Genomic DNA, 22,139 nt, shown 5'->3' with positions numbered 1-22,139 from the left:
TTTTTGGTATTTCAAGGATTTAAGTCAATGAAGACTTGACTGTCTTCATTTGCTGTATGGCTTTGGGTGTTGTTTGTGATGATATGGTTACGCGGATGTCCTTTCCTTCTAAGTTCAAAGTGCTATCGCTGGACACAACCTCTGCACAGGCCAGACGGGAGAGCTCTGGGGATGAGTCCACGTTGGCTGGGGATGGGGGCGCCTTATAGGGGATATACCGCTGACTTAGCTGAACTGCTTTGAGCCAGTGGGCAAGGTCTTGGCCACAGTGGAGGAAATGAGAACAAGTAATTTAGAAACTGGGAACACAGAGCTATTTAAAAGCTTGCCAGTGAGAGAGCCTTCAAAGACAGGACTAGTCTTTAGGCTCAGCATAATGAACCTCAATGTGAGAAAATTAAGTAATGTTTCAACTTGAGTCCCAAATCAACAGTCTCAGCAATATGAGAGTATTCTACGAATGGGAATGCACTAGAGCTACAGAGGGAAGATTCATGGCCTTCTTAATTAACTCTGAGGTGCCGCACATAAGGGGAAAACGATAAATCAAGTAGATTACTGCCAGCAATCTGAATTTCCAAATGAAATAAGAGAGGTGTAGCGCCTTGAGTCATTTTGTAAATGTGTACGGTGGGTGGAAGGGAAATCTCCAAGGTCATCTCTTGTGTTTAATTTGCCAGTTTATGATTTAATTTCATACCATGTGCAAAGTACTTGCTATACGATCAGGTGTGAAAAGATAGGAAATAGAAAGATTAGTAAGACATGATGGGAGGGCAATGCAATATACACACATGTAAAACTGTAAACTTGTTACTCATGCATTTATCCCAAATATATTTATTGAGCTACTACTACTGTGTAACAGTGTTCTAGAAGCTGAGGATGTAGTAATGACCAAGATGGACAAAGTCTCTGGCCCCATGGAGCCCACATTCCTTAGGGAAAGACAGGTACTCAACAAGACAATTACATAAACTGTGATTTCAAGCAGTGATAAGCACTATGAAGAACAGAAGAGAAGAGTAAGGGCACAGAGAGGGATGAACAGGATACTGCTGTGCAGGTGACATCTGACCAGTGACTAAGAGAAGGGGAGGACATGAACTGTGTAAAGCTCTGGTTGGAGGGAGAGCATCCCAGCAGAAGGGCCAACAAGGACAAGAGCCTTGGAGCAGACCTGAGCTGGGTGTGCTCAAGCGGCAGGAACGACAACTCTTTTGGGGGAAGGGAGATGGGGGTAAGAGTTGAGGCTGGAGAAGTGAGGGGATGCCTGGTTGCAGAAGCCATGCTGGCCATGATAAGAAGTTTCACTTTTATTCCTAGTGTGACAGGAAGCCTTTGGCAGGCTACAACTTAGCTCCTGCTAAGATAAAAACACAAGCAAAGAAATATAGGTCCGTAGAACAAATAAGGATTAATCCAAATTGCAGGATTATCATTAGTGGTGAAAAACACAAACACATGCAAGCAAACCTGGAAACAACTGGGATATCCACCACTTAATAGTAAAACAAATAATTATATATCCATATTATAGTATTTTGTGTTGCTGTTAAAAAGAATGACTTAGATCTATCTCTATTGACCTGGAAGGATGTTACATGAAAAACAAAAAAGTGTGTGGGGGGAATGAGATATATACACATATACATATATGCATATATGTATGCAATAGATATATTTTATGCATATATATGTATATATGTGTGTGTGTGTATATATATACACACACACACATATGATGTTTATTTTAGGCTCTCAACTTTATTTAAAAAATGTCACAACCAATCAGGGCTATATATATATATATATATATATATATATATATATATATATACATGTACATATCTCCACACATGGGGAATACCCGCCACAACGTTAACATTTATTAACTTGGGATGGGGCAGAGTGGGGTGTTAGGGAGAGAGGAGAGAAGCTATTAGTCTTAAATATATTTGTACACAATTTTAAAATTTATATTATTCAACAGTCATAGCCAAATGTGTTAATGTTACGATTTTTAAAATTTTAGCTTTTTAGAGATGGTGGTCTCACTTTGTCACCCAGGCTGGACTGTGTGTGTGTGTGTGTATTATTATTATTATTTTCCGAGACAGGGTCTCACTCTGTTACCCAGGCTAGAATGCAATTATAGCTCATTGCAATCTTGACCTTGTGGGCTCAGGTGATCCTCCTCCCTCAGCCTCTTGAGCAGTTGGGACTACAGGCTCATGCCACCATGCCCAGCTACTTTAAAAATTTTTTGTAGAGACGGGGTCTTGCTTTGTTGCCAAGGCTTGCCTTGAACTCCTGGGCTCAAGTGATCCTCCTGCCTTGGCTTCCCAAAGTGCCGGGATTACAGGTGTGAGCCACCATGCCTGGTAGGGGGTGTATAATTTTGAAAAAGGCACTTAATCAAATATTTAAACAATTTATTCTCAGTGACTGGGGAATCTTCGTAATATAGATAGTGTTAAACGTCCATCTCGAAGAACAGGATTATCACAGCCAGAAAGAAGTAGAGACAAGAAGGAGGATGCTGCAAGTCAAGGGCAAAACAATGGAAGGTTTTCACTCACGGCACAAACAGACTGATGCTTTCCACAGATCTTGTGATGGCAGCTGGTGGACAGGGTTTCAGTGGAGAGAATGGAGGCAGAGAAAGCATTCATTTGCTGTATGGCTTTGGGTGTTGTAATCAGTGAACTCTTGGGACAATCCACACAGGAAGTCAGCGCTTCAAGTAAGGACAGGAGCAGGGGAAGCATTCAAGAGGCGATGAGGATGCAAAGGTTATACATTTGGTGCCTGACTGTTTGGAAACAGGGGTGAGGAAATGAAATGGTTGGAATATAATTAATTCCAAGCTTCCTAGACTAGTGAATGGGTGGGTGCCATTAAACATAATATGAATCAAAAAAAAAAAAAGGAGACATTCTGGAGAAGGATGTGAAATAACGGGCCTGGCACTAGATGAGCTGAGCCTGTACTGAACATTCCCAAACCCACAGGTAGTGGGGTGGTTAAAAATGGGGGCTGAACGAAGCATGGGACTAGGGTCTTCTCCACATAGGTTAACAGCCAAGGTCAAGGCATGGAACAAGTATAGACAGAAAAACAAAATGCCAGAGACAAAACTTAGGGAGAGGCCACTGCTTTCATGGCAAAGAAGTAGAAGAACCAGGACAGAACAAACTAATGGGCACAAAGGAAGAAAGGATTTCAGCACTGAGAGCAACTGTCGACAAGGGGATGGGGACTTCCTTAAGGAACTTGAGTACAGTACGAAACACTTCAAACTGAACTGCAGTAAGTTTAGCAAGGTTTTGACCTGAGACTGTTACAGGTCAATCTTGAGGGTCCAGCCGAGGTTGGAAAGATTGCATTTGAAGTGGGACGAATCATCCCACTATATACTTTTATGCAGCAATTCTCCGTGGCCACTAAGTAGAGAGGCACATATTAAGTTTATCTGAGGCTGAGGACTGGAGATGATGAGTGGGCAAGGTCAAGGGGACAAGGGAATTAACCTAATTGATAAATTCAAAGTTGAATTTAGCAACTGGGTGAAGGCAAGTTGTGTTTGGCTGTTCTTGTGAAGCTATAAAGGAATACCTGAGACCGGGTAATTTATAAAGAAAAGAAAAGAGGTTTAACTGGCTCACAGTTCTGCAGGCTGTATAAGTATGGTGCCAATATCTGCTTGGCTTCTGGGGAGGCCTTAGGGAGCTTTTTTTTTTTTTTTTTTTTTTTGAGATGGAGTCTCGCTCTGTCACCAGGCTAGAGTGCAGTGGCGTGATCTAGGCTCTCTGCAACCTCTGCCTCCTGGGTTCAAGCCATTCTCCTGCCTCAGCCTCCTGAGTAGCTGGGACTGTAGGCACGTGCCACCATGCCTGGCTAAGTTTTTGGTATTTTTATTAGAGATGGGGTTTCACCATATTAGCCAGGATGGTCTTGATCTCCTGACCTTGTGATTCACCACCTGCCTCGGCCTCCCAAACTGCTGGGATTACAGGTGTGAGCCACCACGCCCAGCCAGGGAGCTTTCATTCAAGGGTCGAGGCAAAGTGGGAGCGGGCGTATCACATGCTAAAAGCAGAAGCAAGAAGAGGGGGAGGTGCCACATGCTTTTAAACAACCAGATCCTGTGAGAACTCATGATCTCAAGGACAGCACCAAGGGGATGGTGCTAAATCAGTCATGAGAATTCCACCCCCATGATCCAATCACCTCCTACCAGGCTTCACCTCCAATACTGGGGATTACTTCTCAACATGAGATTTGGAGTAGACATCTAAGCTATATCACATGTCAAGGAAGGACGGGCTGAGACCCTAGAGGTCTCAAGGCAAATGTGGCACCCAGGAGAGGACACAGCAGGGGAAGCACTGGAGCCTCTGGTCAATAGGTCAACTTCACAGTTTGAGATAATGAAAGTACAGCAGGTCTTGCTTATGACAAAGTCCAAGACATCGCTTTCTACGTAAAAAAGAAAAAGGAAATCCAAGTCTATTTCTAGAGAGTTTCCGTATCACTGAATTTCCACTGACCTGTAACAAGTTTAAAAATTTTGAAAAATTATAAAGCAGCTTTGAATTGGGCTCAAAGATGCATAAGAAGAAGATCGGTCATAAATACTGATGAGTGGACATAAAGATTTTTTAAAATGGTCTGATGTGATTTCAATTGTATAAGCAAACTTTTTAAAACAGAGTGTCCTAAGAATGAACTGTAGACTGCTGGAAGTGCAGTTCCTAACAAATGAATCACATCACCCAACTGTGCCAAGACTCACCTCTCCTACCAAGTGTTTTGTGTGAGCAATGCAAACTAATTCTGTTGGAGCAAGCCGAAGTGTCACATAAGGGTTGTCCTTCCAGCTTCCCAGTGTCCCTCAAGAATATATGGTCTTTCTGGAACACAATGAGCACACCAAATCAAGTTACAGATATTACAAGGAAAATCTGGCAGGCAGCCATCTCAGCTTTTCTTCAACTAATGTCCATAAAAATATAGGGTAAGAAAATGGTAGCACGATGCCTGGTGTTTGAGACCAAACAGCATGCAGCATGTTTATTATGGCATGTATGAGGCCACAAACTTCAGTCTGGGGCTGGGGCACACAGCAGAACCTTAGCTCTAGTAGACAAGGGAGGAAAATAGGAAGGCATGCCTTGTACTGTAATAAATATGACTGCTCTCAGAAGACCATAAACAGGTGGTTTCATGAAAAAATAAAAAAGTCACTGCTTTTAGATTTAAAAAACATCAAATGCTTCAGGCTTGTTTGTATTAAAAAAATAGAAGGCCAGTACACACTCAGCTAATTATAGCATTTTTTATGAGGCTATGGCTGACTAAAATCTGGCAAAAATGAGTCCAACTGAAATAGCAAGAGTGAGAGTTTGGGAGGATTAGGTGAGGTTTTGGAGTGGGAAGAAATGTGGGAAAGAGGAAGAAAGCTTTCATTAAGCAGCTCACATTCTGGTAGAAGGAGGAAAAAAAGCATCCAGACTGATTTTATTTTCATTCAAAACAATCTCTTATTCCATACATTTTTACTTTAAATCCCTGAACATGTTTATAACGGCTACTCTGAAGTCATTGTCTCTTAAATCCAACATCTGGGCTATCTCAGAAAAGATCTCTATTGACTGCTTTGTTTTGTCTAAGGGAAGATTTTCCTACTTCCTTCATGTCTAGTAATTTTTAATTATATATTAGACATTGTGATATCTGATCCATTCCTATGAAGATACTGAGTTTTGTTCTAGCAGGCAGTTCAATTTCACGCTGACCATGTTAAACTTGCAAAGGTCAAGACTTATACTTTATTAGAACACATCTCTTAAAAGCCCAAAATGTTTCCCAAGACCCTTTAACTTGTCAGGACTCCAAATTCTGTCTCCTCTGACAATCTTACGTGGGTTTGGTTTTACGGATCGTTGGGGTGCTTTTAGAGCAAGTCATACCTTAGAACAAAGTCCTTATTCCTAATCTGAAGTCTTTCTGGTATCTCAGTTGAATGACCAGATGTCCACAAATTGTTTCCATACTGGCTGGGCTGGAGTGCAACATGGTTTCTCTATTCTAGTCTCACCCTTGTGGCAGCCACTCTTTGATAAGACTCACGGTCTTACCCTGAACAACAGCAACCCACCCTCAGCCATGGACTCATGGAGGATCCTCATACAGATTTTTGGAAAGTCTTCACAGATCCCTTATCTTCACTTGCACCCCCCTTCCCTCCACACACATATACACACAGGCAGATTTCAGTGGCTTTAGTTGTGCCAACTCTGACTTCTGCCTCCTCAGTTCAGTGAAGCTGCTGCGCTGTGCCTGGACTCTAGCTTACTCCATTGCAGTAAGGACATTGTCCTCAGACAGTGAGGGCCAGGTAGGTGACCATGGGGCTCACCTCCAAAGCTTCCTTTCTCTCAGGGATCATGGTCTTGTACTACTTATTGTCTACAGCCTGAAACCATTATGTTGTACATTTGTCCAGTTGTTTATGGTGAGAGAAATCATGATGGCAATTTAACATATTTTTATGCTCCATGCCATATGAATGTTGAATAAAAGTTGCAATAACATTCCACATAGCTCTCTCAATGCAAGTAGCAGTAGTGGCTCCTGGTTTCACATAAAAGTGTCCCTAGAGTTCTTTTTTTTTTTTTTTTTTTTGAGACGGAGTCTCGCTCTGTTGCCCAGTCTGGAGCGCTGTGGCCAGATCTCAGCTCACTGCAAGCTCAGCCTCTCGGATTTACGCCATTCTCCTGCCTCACCCTCCTGAGTAGCTGGGACTACAGACGCCCGCCACCTCACCTGGCTAGTTTTTTGTATTTTTTAGTAGAGACGGGGTTCCACCATGTTAGCCAGGATGGTCTCGATCTCCTGACCTCGTGATCCGCCCACCTCGGCCTCCCAAAGTGCTGGGATTACAGGCTTGAGCCACCGCGCCCGGCCCCCTCGAGTTCTTAGATCATTCATTCTTATTCTTTCATAAACAAATTCACGTATTCATTGAATAAATACTTATTGAGAGTCTTGTATATGACAGACAGTGTTCTGGGGGCAGAGACAAGATTTGAACTGAAACAAGTCTGACTCCTGCTCCTATACTCTTAACCACTACATTGTTCTACTTCTCAAAGAGAGGAGAAATACATTGGAAATGTGGGAAAAACAGTGATAGTTTCTGAGCAAAAAAAGCGGAAGCTATATTTTTAATAGAAGCCAGCCTGGTGTCTGAGCAGGTTATGAGAAGTAGGTGGGAATACCACTAAAAGAGGCACAAGAGGATACTTTGATTGAGTTATACCATTAGGGCAAAATTTTGTCCTTGTTCTTCCAAGATGATGATGAGTAAAAAGAGTATTCTACCTTTTGAATCAGAAAAAGAATAAAAAGCCATTCTGAATAAAAGGCTTCAGGGTTCCTTGGGGAAGTTGAGGAAGTAGGTGGAAGTGATACTCCTCTAGTGATATTACTATTACCACAAACTATATACAGAACACTATTCCCATCAGATGCTTCAAGAAAAAGTGCTCTGGGATCAGGTGCATATAAGAATTATATTACTCCTCTTGGAGACTTAAAATGCCTATCAGCATAGCAGAGGATCTGATAAATCGTAGGGTAAAGAAAACCATTTAACTCAAAATCTCCCAAACACAAAGACCACAGTACCCTACTGTGAGTAAGTGCGTGAGGGTGTGAGGGTGTGTGAGGGTGTGTGTGTGTGTGTGTGTGTGTGTGTCTGGGGGGAGAAAGGCCGGAGAGAGAGAGAGAGACAGTGTGAGAGTACATGTGAAACCGGTGAATATCCCTTGGAATTATTGTTCTATGAAACAGATTTTAGAATTTGCTATCTAATATCAACAGCAAATACTAGGCTAAATAAAAACCACTTTTAGAGGTCAAGCCTACCACTACTACACCAAGTAGTGCAGGAAGTTCTACAAAGAGAACGAGGGTAGATCTGTAACTAACTTGTAAGAACATAGTATATTTTTGTTAGGTAGTAAATGAAAAGAATCGAGTATAAAAAGGTGCCAATTTGTGCCTAGGCATGACAATTCTTTACATCTTATACTAAATGCTATATATGTATTTTTAAGTTAAAGTTAATTTGGAAACTCCAATTTATGTTATTTTAATAAAAGCATATTTTGCAGAAAATACAGTATAATTAACAGCTGTGGCCATGTACATTACCATGTCTTCTTCTCTTTCTCTTTTTTAAAAAACAAAAACCAAAAAAAACCAGAGTCGTTCTTGTTCTATCACCCAGGCTGGTATGCAGTGGCGCCATCATAGCTCACTGCAGCCTTGAACTCCTGGGCTCAAGCAATCCTCTCACCTCAGCCTCCCAAATAGTTGAGATTACAGGTGTGAGTCACTGTCCCTAGGATCGTATCTTTAAGTTTTGTCAGTTATCCATTTCTGGGGAGTGACAAGTTATTATAAGCTACCTGAACTACTCTGACAATAATCTGAAGGAAACACCGAGGGACAGTCCCACGCTTCTCAGTAACCTTTTTATGGAGACTCACCTGCCTTTGCCCTGCAGCTCCCCTATCCCCTGCCTCACTGGTGAGTCACGATGGAGGATGATTTCCTGGGTGCTATGCCCTTTCTTTCCTATTGATTGGAGATGCTAAGGTGTCCTTATCCATTATAGCTGAGGCCTGTTATGCTAGGATTTCCCTTGCACAGTCAACCTAATTCGGTGGTAGCTATCTATCATATAGGAATTACTGGTTACCTCTCTCGTAGCGTTTCCAGCTTCTTCAGTCTCCTACTGTTTCATCTTATCAGGTTGCTAACCTCTAATTATCTAGGACACAGCAATTATTCTGATATTATTTTTATGTCTGTTCCCTCTGCCCAGGTGTCCTACCCTATTTTTCCAATATTAGATACTCTTTCAAATTCTCCTCTTACTTTTCTATCCTCTAATACTTAACTTCCAACTCTGATATCCCAACAGGTCAAGCTACACAGTGGTTAGAGTCTAGAGCCTAACTGTGCAGGTTTGAACCCAATGCCCCACTGTGTACTATCATTTGCAGGTTTGAACCCAATGCCTCACTGTGTACTATCATTTGCCTTTTTCATTCTCATTTTTTCACAGGTGTACTGTGGGGTTTTCCAGAGGTTGTATGACATATAGCATTGCAGCAGATTCGATGCAAAATCCAAAATCCAGCTGATGACCATTACGTCATTAAAAAGCCCACTTTTAAGAAAATCAAAGGTTTTTTTCCTATCTGTAAATATCTATTATGTTCAACATATTATGTTCAAGAGTGTAGAGTAATTTTAAATAGGTATATAAAGGCAACAATTTTTACTTAACTGTTTTCTTCTTTCTTTTATAATCCAAAAAGCTAGCTCCATTTTAAGGAACCTAACCCTCTGTTGATTGATTAGTCAGTGTTATTGCCAAAGAAAGTTTCATCCCAATTTTGAGACGGCCAAATGTCTATCAAGGTTGTTTAAACATATATCTGAGCAGAAAATCATCATTCTTTTCCGGTCTTCACTGCTCAGAAAAATTAGAGCTTATTTCCCCTGAGAGGAAATAAAAATCTCTTATTTGTATAAACCTCATTTTTTTTTTAAAAAGCATTATCTTCTGTCATATTTAGCCTATTGCTGTCAAGCTGATTTTCTTTCACATGAGTTAACCCGTATCACTATCATCTTGAACGCATACTGGCTTCATCTGAATTTTGATACTGCATGCTTCCTTTCTCTTATCAAAGGTCACCAAGATTCCTTTTGGTCATCTTTCTACCATGGCCAGGTGAGTAGTTGTCTGTTGCTTGGCACTCTCTTTCATTTACTACTTTCCTACAGATACATATCCAAAGTGCCTATTGTGTGGTAAGTTTATGCTCTGGCATAAACTTATGCTCTGGCATATGGCACTAGAAATCTGGTATGAGTGGAGGTGGTAGTAACTTGGGCAAACTTCCACTCAATCTTTCTCTTCACTTAAAAATAATTGGTAAACTTACTGATCCACTATACATGCCCACTTCTCTCCCAGCCAGAATTTGATCCATCAAATTCCCTATTTTCTCAGGTTTGTAATTACAATGAGGTGCCCAGTTCAAGACCCATCTTCTCCAGATCTAATTTCTAATTTACAGGAAATACAGAAGACAGAGGAACCCATCAATTGACGTCTAGAGGAAACAACCAAGAGAAAATCCAGAAAGTAGAAACATTCTGTGGGACAACTAGCCTATCTCTTCAACTAGTTATTGTCAATAAAAGGGACTGTGCCAGATCAAAAAAAAAAACTTTAGGGAGAAAATATCCACGTGCAATGTGATTCTCTGAATTGGGATGCTAGACTAGACTGACCAGTTATAAAGAACATGTTTAGACCACCTGGAGAAATCTGAATATTAGATTAGAAATCTGTGTATTAGATAAGATTTAAATTTAATGAAATGGAAAAGTAGAGATGAATGACTAAAAAGAGTAGATTATGAAGTAGTATGTACAGCTCTTGATTAAAAATTATATATTTATGTATTTTTATAAAATGATCTGAAAAATATGAGTTAAAGTTTTAGTAGCAGTGATACCTGGGTGGTGGGAATGTGATGTTTTAATTTGTTTTTACATTTTTGTCTGACTATATTTTCTAATTTTCTATAATGCCTATAACAATAAAATGTTATTTTAAAAATTACTCACTTTCTCTGAGATGACTTATCCAAGAAATTTCACACCCACTGATCATGCCCTGACTCTAGAATTCCAGCACATCCTACTGACAGTTTATGCCAAACCACCGCACTTGATTCAAGTTCTCTGGTGGTTTCTGTATGTGGCCCCATCCCTATTCTTTGACTTCTTTTGTAGTCCCAAACCATGCTTGGCAGAATATTTATTACTTTAGTGAGTATAACTCCCATATAGAGAAGGTTCCAAGATGGCTGAATAGGAACAACTGCAGACTGCGGCTCCCAGTGTGAGCGACGCAGAAGACGGGTGATTTCTGCATTTCCAACTGAGGTACCGGGTTTATCGCACTGGGGCTTGTCAGACAGTGGGTGCAGCCCATGGAGCAGAGCAGGGCATCGTGTCACCCGGGAAGTGCAAGGGGTCGGGGAATCCCCTTTCCTAGCAAAGGGAAGCCATGACAGACGGTACCTGGAAAATTGGGACACTCCCACCCTAACACTGCACTTTTCCAATGGCCTTAGCAAACGGCACACCAGAAGATTATATCCCGTGCCTGGCTCGGAGGGTCCCACGCCCACGGAGCCTGGTTCACTGCTAGCACAGCAGTCTGAGATTGAACTACAAGGTGGCAGCAAGGCTGGGGGAGGAGCGTCTGCCATTGCTGAGGCTTGAGTAGGTAAACAAAGTGGCCAGGGAGCTCAAACTGGGTGGAGTCCACCACAGCTCAAGGAGGCCTGCCTGCCACTGTAGATTCCACCTCTGGGGGCAGGGCATAGCTGAACAAAAGGCAGCAGAAACTTCTGCAGACTTAAATGTCCCTGTCTGACAGCTTTGAAGAGAGTAGTGGTTCTCCCAGCATGGAGTATGAGATCTGAGAACGGAGAGACTGCCTCCTCAAGTGGGTCCCTGACCCCTAAGTAGCCTAACTGGGAGACACCCTCCAGTAGGGGCCAATTGACACCTCATACAGCTGGGTGCCCCTCTGAGACGAAGCTTCCAGAGGAAGGATCAGGCAGCAACATCTACCGTCCTTCAATATTTGCTGTTCTGCAGCCTCTCCTGGTGATACCCAGGCAAACAGGATTTGGAGTCGACCTCCAGCAAACTCCAACAGACCTACAGCTGAGGGTCCTGACTGTCAGAAGGAAAACTAACAAACAGAAAGGACATCCACACCAAAACCCCATCTGTATGTCACCATCATCAAAGACCTAAAGTAGATAAAACCACAAAGATGGGGAGAAACCAGAGCAGAAAAGCAGAAAATTCTAAAAATCAGAGCGCCTCTTCTCCTCCAAAGGAATGCAGCTCCTCGCCAGCCATGGAACAAAGCTGGATGGAGAATGACTTTGACGAGTTGAGAGAACATGGCTTCAGACGATCGGTAATAACAAACTTCTCCGAGCTAAAGGAGGATGTTTGAACCCATCACAAAGAAGCTAAAAACCTTAAAAAAAGATTAGATGAATGGCAAACTAGAATAAACAGTGTAGAGAAGTCCTTAAATGACCTGATGGAACTGAAAACCATGGCACAAGAACTACATGACGCATGCACAAGCTTCAGTAGCCAATCCGATCAACTAGAAGAAAGGGTATCAGTGATTGGAGATCAAATGAATGAAATGAAGCAAGAGAAGTTTAGAGAAAAAAGAGTAAAAAGAAATGAACAAAGCCTACAAGAAATATGGGACTATGTGAAAAGACCAAATCTAGGTCTGATTGTTGTAGCTGAAAGTGACGGGGAGAAAGGAACCAAGCTGGAAAACACTCTTCAGGATATCATCCAGGAGAAGTTCCCCAACCTAACGAGGCAGGCCAACATTCAAATTCAGGAAATACAGAGAATGCCACAAAGATACTCATTGAGAAGAGCAACTCCAAGACACATAATTGTCAGATTCACCAAAGTTGAAATGAAGGAAAAAATGTTAAGGGCAGACAGAGAGAAAGGCTGGGTTACCCACAAAGGGAAGCCCATCAGACTAACAGCAGATCTCTCAGCAGAAACTCTACAAGCCAGAATAGAGTGGGGGCCAATATTCAACATTCTTAAAGAAAAGAATTTTCAATGCAGAATTTCATGTCCAATCAAACTAAGCTTCATAAGTGATGGAGAAATAAAATCCTTTACAGACAAGCAAATGCTTAGAGATTTTGTCACCACTAGGCCTGCCTTACAAGAGCTCCTGAAGGAAGCACTAAACATGGAAAAGAACAACTGGTACCAGCCACTGCAAAAACATGCCAAAATGTAAAGACCATCGATGCTAGGAAGAAACTGCATGAACTAACAAGCAAAATAGCCAGCTAACATCATAATGACAGGATCAAATTCACACATAACAATATTAACCTTAAATGTAAATAGGCTAAATGCTCCAATTAAAAGACACAGACTGGCAAATTGGAAAAAGAGTGAAGACCCATCAGTGTGCTGTATTCAAGAGACCCATCTCACGTGCAGAGACACACATAGGCTCAAAATAAAGGGATGGAGGAACATCTACCAAGCAAATGGAAAACAAAAAAAGCAGGAGTTGCAATCCTAGTCTCTGATAAAATACACTTTAAACCAACAAAGATCAAAAGAGACAAAGAAGACCATTACATAATGGTAAAGGGACCAATTCAACAAGAAGAGCTAACTATCCTAAATATATATACACCCAATAAGAGCACCCAGATACATAAAGCAAGTCCTTAGAGACCTACAATGAGACTTAGACTCCCATACAATAATAATGGGAGACTTTAACGCCTGCCTGTCAACACCGGACAAATCAACAAGACAGAAAGTTAACAAGGATATCCAGGAATTAAACTCAGCTCTGCACCAAGCAGACCTAATAGACATCTGCAGAACTCTCCACCCCAAATCAACAGAATATACACTTTTCACAGCACCACATCACACTTATTGCAAAACTGACCACATAGTTGGAAGTAAAGTACTCCTCAGCAAATGTAAAAGAACAGAAATTATAACCAACAGTGCAATCAAACTAGAACTCAGGATTAAGAAACTCAGTCAAGGCCGGGTGTGGTGGCTCATGCCTGTAATCCCAGCACTTTGGGAGGCCGAGGCAGGTGGATCACCTGAGGTCGGGAGTTCAAGACCAGCTTGACTAACACAGAGAAACCCCATCTCTACTAAAAATACACAATTAGCCAGGCATGGTGGCGCATGCCTGTAATCCCAGCTACTTGGGAGGCTGAGGCAGGAGAATCACTTGAACCCAGGAGGCGGAGGTTGCGGTGAGCCGAGATCATGCCATTGCACTCCAGCCTAGGCAAAAAGAGCAAAACTCCGTCTCAAAAAAAAAAAAACCTCAATCAAAACCGCTCAAATAGATGGAAACTGAACAACCTGGTCCTGAATGACTACTGGGTACATAATGAAATGAAAGCAGAAATAAAGATATTCTTTGAAACCAATGAGAACAAAGACACAACATAGCACAATCTCTGGGACACATTTAAAGGAGTGTGTAGAGGGAAATTTATAGCACTAAATGCCCACAAGAGAAAGCAGGAAAGATCTAAAATTGACACCCTAACATTGGAATTAAAAGAACTAGAGACGCAAGAGCAAACACATTCAAAAGCTAGCAGAAGGCAAGAAATAACTAAGATCAGAGCAGAACTGAAGGAGATAGAGACACAAAAAACCCTTCAAAAAAATCAATGAATCCAGGAGCTGGTTTTTAGAAAAGATCAACAAAATTGATAGACTGCTAGCAAGACTAATAAAGAAGAAGAGAAGAATCAAATAGACGCAATAAAAAATGATAAAGGGGATATCACCACAGATCCCACAGAGAAACAAACTACCATCAGAGAATACTATAAACACCTCTACGCAAATAAACTAGAAAACCTAGAAGAAATGGATAAATTCCTGGACGCATACACCCTCCCAAGACTAAACCAGGAAGTTGAATCTCTGAATAGACCAATAACAGGCTCTGAAGTTGAGACAATAATTAATAGACTACCAACCAAAAAGTCCAGGACCAGACAGATTCACAGCCGAATTCTACCAGAGGTATAAAGAAGAGCTGGTACCATTCCTTCTGAAACTATTCCAATCAACAGAAAAAGAGGGAATCCTCCCTAATTCATTTGTGAGGACAGCATCATCCTGATACCAAAGCCTGGCAGAGACACAACAAAAAAAGAGAATTTTAGACCAATATCCCTGATGAACACCGATGCAAAAATTCTCAATTCTCAATAAAATACTGGCAAACCGAATCCAGCAGCACATCAAAAAGCTTATCCACCATGATCAAGTGGGCTTCATCCCTGGGATGCAAGGCTGGTTCAACATACCCAAATCAATAAACGTAATCCAGCACATAAACAGAACCAAAGATAAAAATCACATGATTATCTCAATAGATGCAGAAAAGGCCTTTGACAAAATTCAACAGCCCTTCATGCTAAAAACTTTCAATAAACTAGGTATTGATGGGACGTATCTTAAAATAATAAGAGCTATTTATGACAAACCCACAGCCAATATCATACTCAATGGGCAGAAACTGGAAGCATTCCCTTTGAAAACTGGCACAAGACAGGAATGCCCTCTCTCACCACTCCTATTCAACACAGTATTGGAAGTTCTGGCCAGGGCAATCAGACAAGAGAAATAAATAAAGTGTATTCGATTAGGAAAAGAGGAAGTCAAATTCTCCCTGTTTGCAGATGACATCATTGTATATTTAGAAAATCCCATCGTCTTAAGGAGATTAAGCCCAAAATCTCCTTAAGCTGATAAGCAACTTCAGCAAAGTCTCAGGATACAAAATCACTGTGCAAAAATCACAAGCATTCCTTTACACCAATAACAGACGAACAGAGAGCCAAATCATGAGTGAACTCCCATTCACAATTGCTTCAAAGAGAATAAAATACCCAGGAATCCATCTTACAAGGGATGTGAAGGACCTCTTCAAGGAGAACTACAAACCACTGCTCAATGAAATAAAAGAGGATACAAACAAAAGGAAGAACATTCCATGCTCATCGTTAGGAAGAATCAATATTGTGAAAATGGTCATACTGTCCAAGGTAATTTATGGATTCAATGCCATCCCTGTCAAGCTACCAATGACTTTCTTCACAGAATTGGAAAAAACTACTTTAAAGTTCATACGGAACCAAAAAAGAGCCCGCATTGCCAAGACAATCATAAGCCAAAAGAACAAAGCTGGAGGTATCATGCTACCTGACTTCAAACTATACTAAAAGGCTACAGTAACCAAAACAGCATGGTACTGGTACCAAAACAGAGATATAGACCAATGGAACAGAATAGAGCCCTCAGAAATAATGCCACACATCTACAACCATCTGATCTTTGACAAACCTGACAATAACAAGAAATGGGGAAAGGATTCCCCATTTAATAAATGGTGCTGGGAAAACTGGCTAGCCATATATAGAAAGCTGAAGCTAGATCCCTTCCTTACACCTCATATGAAAATTAATTCAAGATGGATTAGAGACTTAAATGTCAGACCAAAAACCATAAAAACCCTAGAAGAAAACCTAGGCAATACCATTCAGGACATAGGCATGGGCAAAGACTTCATGACTAAAGCACCAAAAGTAATGGCAACAAAAGCCAAAATTGACAAATGGGATCTAATTAAACTAAAGAGCTTACAAAGCAAAAGAAACTACCATCGGAGTCAACAGGCAACCTATAGAATGGGAGAAAAGTTCTATAATCTACCCATCTGACAAAGGGCTAATATCCAGAATCTGCAAAGAACTTAAGCAAATTTACAAGAAAAAAATCAAACAACCCCATCAAAAAGTGGGCAAAGGAGGCTGGGCATGGTGGCTCACGCCTATAATCTCAGCACTTTGGGAGTCCAAGGCGGGCGGATCATGAGGTCAGGAGATCGAGACCATCCTGGTTAACACGGTGAAACCCTATCTCTACTAAAAATACAAAAAAATTAGCTGGGCGCAGGGGCGGGTGCCTGTAGTCCCAGCTACTCAGGAGGTTGAGGCAGGAGAATGGCGTGAACCTGGGAGGCGGAGGTTGCAGTGAGACGAGATTGCGCCACTGCACTCGAGCCTGGGCAACAGAGCGAGACTCCGTCTCAGACAAACACACAGACAAAAGTGGGCAAAGGATATGAACAGACAATTCTCAAAAGAAGACATTTATGCAGCCAACAGACACATGAAAAAATGCTCATCCTCACTGGCCATCAGAGAAATGCAAATCAAAACCACAATGAGGTACCATCTCACACCAGTTAGAATGCCCATCATTAAAAAGTCAGAAAACAACAGGTGCTGGAGGGGATATGGAGAAATAGGAACACTTCTACACTGTTTGTGGGACTGTAAACTAGTTCAACCATTGTGGAAGACAGTGTGGCGATTCCTCAAGGATCTAGAACTAGAAATACCATTTGACCCAGCCATCCCATCACTGAGTATATACCCAGAGGATTATAAATCATGCTGCTATAAAGACAAGTGCACACGTATGTTTATTGTGGCACTATTCACAATAGTAAAGACTTGGAACCAACCCAAATGTCCATCAATGATAGACTGGATTAAGAAAATGTGGCACATATACACCATGGAATACTATGCAGCCATAAAAAGGGTGAGTTCATGTCCTTTGCAGGGACATGGATGAAGCTGGAAACCATCATTCTGAGCAAACTATCTCAAGGACAGAAAAACCAAACACTCCATGTTCCCACTCATAGGTGGGAATTGAACAATGAGAACACTTGGACACAGGGTGGGGAACGTCACACACTGGGGCCTTTCATGGGGTGAGGGGAGAGGGGAGAGGGGAGAGGGGAGGTATAGCATTAGGAGATATACCTAATGTAAATGATGAGTTAATGGGTGCAGCACACCAACATGGCACACGTAGACATATGTAACAAACCTGCACATTGTGCACATGTACCCTAGAACTTAAAGTATAATAAAAAATAAAAAAATAAAATAAAATAAAATAAAAACTCCTATATAATTAGTAGCTACCTGCTGTCCAACATGGCTGACAATATAAACACAAATAATGAAGGTGAAAATTTCATAGATTCTTATTAGAATATGGCTTAGTATTACACAAATTTGTATACACATAGGTGACATATTTTACCCAAAGTGACAGTCACAGTATTACAAGTCCTACTCAGTACCATAATTAATCTATATGCCTGTTCATCATATTCTCCAATATTAGGAGGCTAATATTATTGGTTATATCAATTCATATAACTTTAATATATAATTAAAAAATTTCAAAACCCTTGCTAATTACAGAAAACAATACTGACTCTGTAAGAAACCCAGAAAACTGTATGTCTTTATTTTCATTTGATGTAATTTTGAAGGTTCTATTTAACACATGTCAAATATTATGGGTAATTAAAAACTGCAGATATTCCATCTCACTTCTTGGGAAGGCTGATAAGCAAGAAATCCAAGGGAGGTATGCAAATAGATATTTCTGTCCATAAATCCTTTTAAAAACATGTTTCACAGAAAAGCCTGAAACTGAACAACAGGTATCTCTAATTCACAGCACTATCTGGGCAAGAATCAAATAAGTTTTCTAAAAAGGCACTCAAATGGAACAGTACAGATAATTCATTCCCAGCTTTCCACTTCAGACCCCGAACCTCAGCTCTGGTACCAAGAGACTAAAAACACTCCTCACCTACTATTAAAAGACCTATCAATAGAAATTCATTTCCTGAATTATGAGCAGAGAGTTTCTCATTCTCATTAAAAACGAGTTTTGCTTTTACTTTGTCTTTTTTGCTTTGGGACTGTATGTTTTCTTAACCTAAGTTGATTTCAGTTTCTCTCCAAATATTACTGTCTCCTTAATTATTTGAGTTGGCTGAAACACTAAGTCCTCTTTTAGGCCTGATATATCAAGTTTGAAATGGTGCTCTAAAGTTGGGCTCACACCTTCAGTTTAAGTAAAAACTATGTTACTTTACAGATGGGGTCAGTTGTTGAGAATGTTTTTACTAAAAGATGAGCTGCTACTAAATAACTTTCTGATACTAAATTATTTCAATTTATTATATTCTGATATTACAACAATGTTTTGAATTCATAAAGTACTTCTTCACCTCAGGATTTAAAAGGTTCACTCGAACATAAATCCATTAATCTCCCAAACCGTCCTATGAAATCAAAAGAGCATATTCTAACTATGCATATAAAATACTTCCAAAATGAGCTTATAAATCAGTCATGTTTGCAGCATATGCACAGAGCATTACAATTTGACTTCTCCCTAACAAAGAAACAAGAGCATTCCATACACAGGTTGCTTTTAAATAGTTTCATGCAAATATTTTAAGACTGAAAACATTTTTCTACTCTGTTAAAAAAGACGTGTTTAAAAAGTCAATAGGCGGCAGATATGAGGTTGGTATAAATTCTGAAAATGGCTTACCTATTAATGTAACTCAGGGCAACGTAGGTTGGCTGCTGTAATTCTTGTTTTTCTAAAACCCGTGGATCTGTATCTGTAATAAAAATAAAATTATGATTTTTTTAGATTTTTGCATTAGAATATATGAAGCTACCTAACACAAAGTAACAGAGGCTAAGCAGAGAAAAAGATTAATTTAGTACACCACTTTTTAAAGCAAACTCAGTCGGCAAAGCACAATCATTTGTTCATTCATTCATAAATAACAAGATATTGCATTACTTTTCAAGGGAATTCCAAACATCAACAGTGATAAAATGTCCATCTGTCACAGAAACTCTTGCACAATCCCCCTCATAAATATTGGTTTTCACTGCTTACAGTTACAATGTTGGCATGGTTTTTGGTGGTTAATCGGCCTAAGAAAGAAAGTCTCTGTTAATTATGCTCACTTCAATGCTGGAACAAATTAGTTTCCATTGGAAAGCTCCATCAATTTGAAAATCTACTGAGTATTGTTCTTGTTCACGAAACACTTTTCTGCATTTGGATTCATATTCTGGAGGGCAGTTCTTCTCTTTTTAAAATGTATGAGTTTATTATAACTTTTCTAGACTCTCAATCAGAAATTCTCATACTGGTTCAGAGTCAACAAACACTACATTCACCAGAGGACTTTTCCCCTCAAAGAGACAGAATTCAACACCATAGCAACGCTTTATAATGGTGCTTCTCCAGCACAGCACCAAGAAGATACTTTTCACAACCAGAAATGTATTCTCAAACTTCTCACACAGAGAAATGACTGTATAAATATATGCATAAACAATGTTTATGTAATAAGGACATAGGAAGAAAACAAGCACACAATTTTGTTTTCTTAGAAAAAGGTTCATAGACTTCACATAGATTTATCTTCATTATAACCCCACTTAAAACTATCTCATTATTAGAAACCTTACAGCTGCACTTGGCAGTAACCCCTTCTTTGATGTAATGACAGATGTTGTTTCCAGCACCTTTACACAGGAAGTGTTTACTGCACATGGTAGATGTAAGCTATGTCCACTAACTCCAAAGTGCATGAACAGGTGATGGGGGGAGGGAAGGAGATACAGTGGCAGAGAACACGGGTGGCAACAATGACAGCATAAAAATCAATTTACAATGCTTTTAACTCCCAGACTAAAACTGGACAGTAGTACCGGTTTTATTCGTGGTGTTAAAGTTAAGAATCTCATGTTCACTTTATGATTTTTTCTATGCCAAGAATTTCAGGGAGACACTATTCAGAAATCCTGCTTCCTGGGTCTTTGCCACTGCAGGTCCTTGAAAGCCAAATTCTGACACAAGAGACAAAGATTCTCTGAATGGCTCCATCGAGTCGGGTCTGAAGGTTTTGGCAGTGCAAATGAGAACAGATCAGTAGCTCTGCGCTTCCTCCCTCCTACAATGAGTACATATGCAACTGAGGCTATCCTCCATCTCTGGCCCAGTGATAAAAGGAGTGGTTCTCTAAATACAAGAAAACCACTCTTCAAGGGGAAACGCAGTTTTCACATGCAACTTATTCACACTCATTTAAATGTGCTGTAATCCCAACATATATTCATGCTTCTGAGAGGAAGATCCTCGCTGGAGGAGTCAGTAGAACAATGTTCAACAGGGAAAGGTGTTTTGTCCAAAGAAATGGCACATTGGTATGCTGGGTGGGCCATGTGTGCAAATGGTGACTGACATGCCAATCCTACAAGGTCTTTCTAGGTGCTTAACGAGGTAAGAAACAAGAAATTAGAGATAAAAACCATGAAAATGAAAAGAAAGGAGGAAGATAAGAAAGAATAGGGTAATGCAGAAAATTTCTCAAGTGCTCACAAAATAGTTTCACCTCAAGTTTAGGTACTGACGATTAAAGGGCTTTGCTTTTGACACAGGGGCCTTAACTTGAATTGCTAAAAACCGTCCTTCAAAGAGGTATCTGGTGCATGATTTAATAAGGTGTATTATTTTGAAAGAAAAGGGCACCATTCAGAGTCTAAAATTTGTGTATAAAGGGGAAAAGGGGCCCATAAACATTTTTATAATCTTTTGCTTGTCTTCATTCCTATAACTGACATTCCCCAACCTAACAATATTCCCACAAACCATCTTCTAAAGCTTTCCTTTGTTCCCAAATTATATAATTTCTAAATGTTCTAAATATTACCTCTCCAGACTACCTTGATTTTTATTTTTTCCCATGTATATGTGTACAAAGATACATTTATATTATCCTTTTCCTTCCTCAAGCTCTAGAACCTTATGGAAAACAGGAAGGAAGTATCTTATATAAAAGTCTACAACTTTGATGCTCAAATAAATGGCGTCAGCTCCTGCTGATCACACAAACTGCATCTTGTAATCTTGATTCACAAAAAATCAAGAATGTTTAGCACTTTATTTGCAAAGCAAGGTTTTAAAGTTTTGTTTTCTTAATTTGCTTCATCATCTTCCATAACCTATTCTAGACCTAGGCTCACACATCCTCAAATTGTAAGTGGGAAACAGACTTCTGGAAGCTTTCAAACACCACCCTCTCCATCACAAAAAAACCATTTGGAGGCACCTCAGGTAGGATTCTACTTTCTCTAGAATGTACTCTGGTAACCAACAAGACAGCAGAACTTCTTGACAGACATCCACCGGGTCCCCAAATCTCCTTTTCAAACTAAATGTTTCCTTGGGCAACCTTTAGAATATCCATTAAAGCGTTGAAATCTTAAAATGAAATTAGGCACTTGGTACCCACAAATCAGGAGAGGCCTGCACCAGTGCCACCGGAGGAGTAACATCAGCTGCTGGTCACAAATAAATGTCGGTTCTGTCACTTGCTTCCTGGCTGGCTGGTGTGTGGGGATTATGACTCACCATTTTACGGATTTAATTATGCTGTTGAGCACTTCACATTCAGTAAAAGTATAATAGCTGCCTTCACTATTTCT

General features: G+C 40.3%; 1 protein-coding gene and 1 long non-coding RNA gene across 5 annotated transcripts in view; one reads left to right on the top strand and one right to left on the bottom strand.

Moving 5' to 3' along the window:
- JAZF1 (JAZF zinc finger 1) overlaps positions 1 to 22,139 on the bottom strand; it is a 349,506-nt gene that overhangs the window by 141,410 nt on the left and 185,957 nt on the right. For all 3 annotated transcript variants that reach the window (XM_074035312.1, XM_045387629.2, XM_065541016.2), the window contains exon 2: positions 19,180 to 19,252. Coding sequence is in view for 2 of the 3 variants with exons in the window: in XM_045387629.2 (XP_045243564.1) it covers positions 19,180 to 19,252 (73 nt within the window). In the remaining variant the exon portion in view is untranslated. The remainder of the gene's footprint in view (positions 1 to 19,179; positions 19,253 to 22,139) is intronic.
- Positions 9,688 to 10,319, top strand: LOC141409877 (uncharacterized). 2 transcript variants are annotated; one of them, XR_012432571.1, is made up of 2 exons: positions 9,688 to 9,817; positions 10,100 to 10,319. It is a non-coding gene; the product is annotated as an uncharacterized lncRNA (long non-coding RNA). The 2 variants fall into 2 exon arrangements; XR_012432572.1 differs by having other exon boundaries at positions 9,699 to 9,817; positions 10,167 to 10,319.

Source organism: Macaca fascicularis, chromosome 3 (genome assembly GCF_037993035.2).
Source record: "Macaca fascicularis isolate 582-1 chromosome 3, T2T-MFA8v1.1".
NCBI lineage: Eukaryota > Metazoa > Chordata > Mammalia > Primates > Cercopithecidae > Macaca > Macaca fascicularis.
This window is presented reverse-complemented; position numbering and strand designations above follow the sequence as displayed.